The sequence below is a fragment of the Meleagris gallopavo genome, chromosome Z (assembly GCF_000146605.3).
Source record: "Meleagris gallopavo isolate NT-WF06-2002-E0010 breed Aviagen turkey brand Nicholas breeding stock chromosome Z, Turkey_5.1, whole genome shotgun sequence".
In the NCBI taxonomy this organism is placed as follows: Eukaryota; Metazoa; Chordata; class Aves; order Galliformes; family Phasianidae; genus Meleagris; species Meleagris gallopavo.
The window spans coordinates 314,283-315,428 of record NC_015041.2 but is presented as its reverse complement, the minus strand read 5'-3'; the positions used below and the strand labels follow the sequence as shown (position 1 = coordinate 315,428).

The window sequence follows — 1,146 nt, the reverse complement described above, 5'->3', positions numbered from 1 at the left end:
CAAAATGGCATCTTTTTTCATTTCAAGACCAACAATTTTTATAAATTTGGTGGATCTCTGCACTAAAAGCATTACATTGCTGTGAGAAGACAGAAAAAAAACCAAAATGCTTTCAGGGTATATAACATCACAAGCAGTAATAAAAAAAATGAGTAGCTTAGAATTATAAAATGCACGAAAACTGTTTTAAAAATGTATTTGATCCCTGTTCACCTGCATTTAATTTTAGACATCATTGTTGTAAACGCCTGGAAGGAAAGAAGACTGTGCTAATTTCTGACAGGCAAACACAGCAGTAGCTTTGGCAAGTTGTTGTTTTTTCTTTTCTTTTTTTTCCTAAACCAAATTCATCCTGAAATCATTCAATGTTTCCACCTTTGCTTTTCCTCCTGTCTGAAAAATGAAAAAATGTTGAAGAGGAGAACCAGAACAGAGCGCCATCCAGATCACCTACCTGCTTGCCTTCAGGAACAAGGTTCAGCGTGCCATACACTGCAACACTACTCTCTGTAGAGAGAAGGAGCCCGTTGTAACACTGACACTACAGAGACAGAGAAAGAGACACAGTTAATTCCTAATTTTCAGATTTCCCACAGGATTTCTTGAAATCACAGACAAGATAGCTAACTCTCACACTGACAAAAAAACCAACTCTCTAGTGTCAGGAGATACCACTTAACAATAACATAATTTAATCAGTAGACTTAGAAGAACATCAATTATTTAATAACAGAATTCAATCATAAACAGGAGGGGAGTCAACTCTTGGAAAGGGGAGATTATAGCAGGACAAGGGGAAATGGTTTGAAGTTGAGGGAGGGAAGATGTCGGGGGAAGTTCTTTACTCAGAGAGTGGTGAGGTGCTGGAACAGCTGCCCAGAGAGGCTGTGGATGCCCCGTCCATCCCTGGAGGTGTTCAAGGCCAGGTTGGATGGGGCCCTGGGCAGCCTGGGTTGGTCTTAAATGGGGAGGTTGGTGGCCCTGGATGTGGCAGGGGGTTGGATCTTCATGATCCTTGAGGTCCCTTCTAATCCAAGCCACTCTGTGATTCTATGAATGTAACTTACCAATGCATCTGAAAGGACACACTGAAGAAAACCCGTGCCATCTCTCAAAACAATGAACATCAAATTTTTTCCTGGTCAA

The 1,146-nt window shown here is 41.0% G+C and overlaps 1 protein-coding gene across 1 annotated transcript in view; it reads right to left on the bottom strand.

The window, feature by feature from the left end:
* Window positions 1-343: 343 nt before the first annotated feature.
* The window catches only part of LOC104914729 (asparagine--tRNA ligase, cytoplasmic-like), a 95,229-nt gene continuing 94,426 nt past the window's right edge, over window positions 344-1,146 (bottom strand). Inside the window, exons 6-7 of the mRNA XM_010725115.3 lie at window positions 1,068-1,138; window positions 344-541 (exon numbers count right to left, since the gene is read on the bottom strand). Coding sequence (XP_010723417.2) covers window positions 359-541; window positions 1,068-1,138 — 254 coding nt within the window. The 3' untranslated portion in view covers window positions 344-358. The remainder of the gene's footprint in view (window positions 542-1,067; window positions 1,139-1,146) is intronic.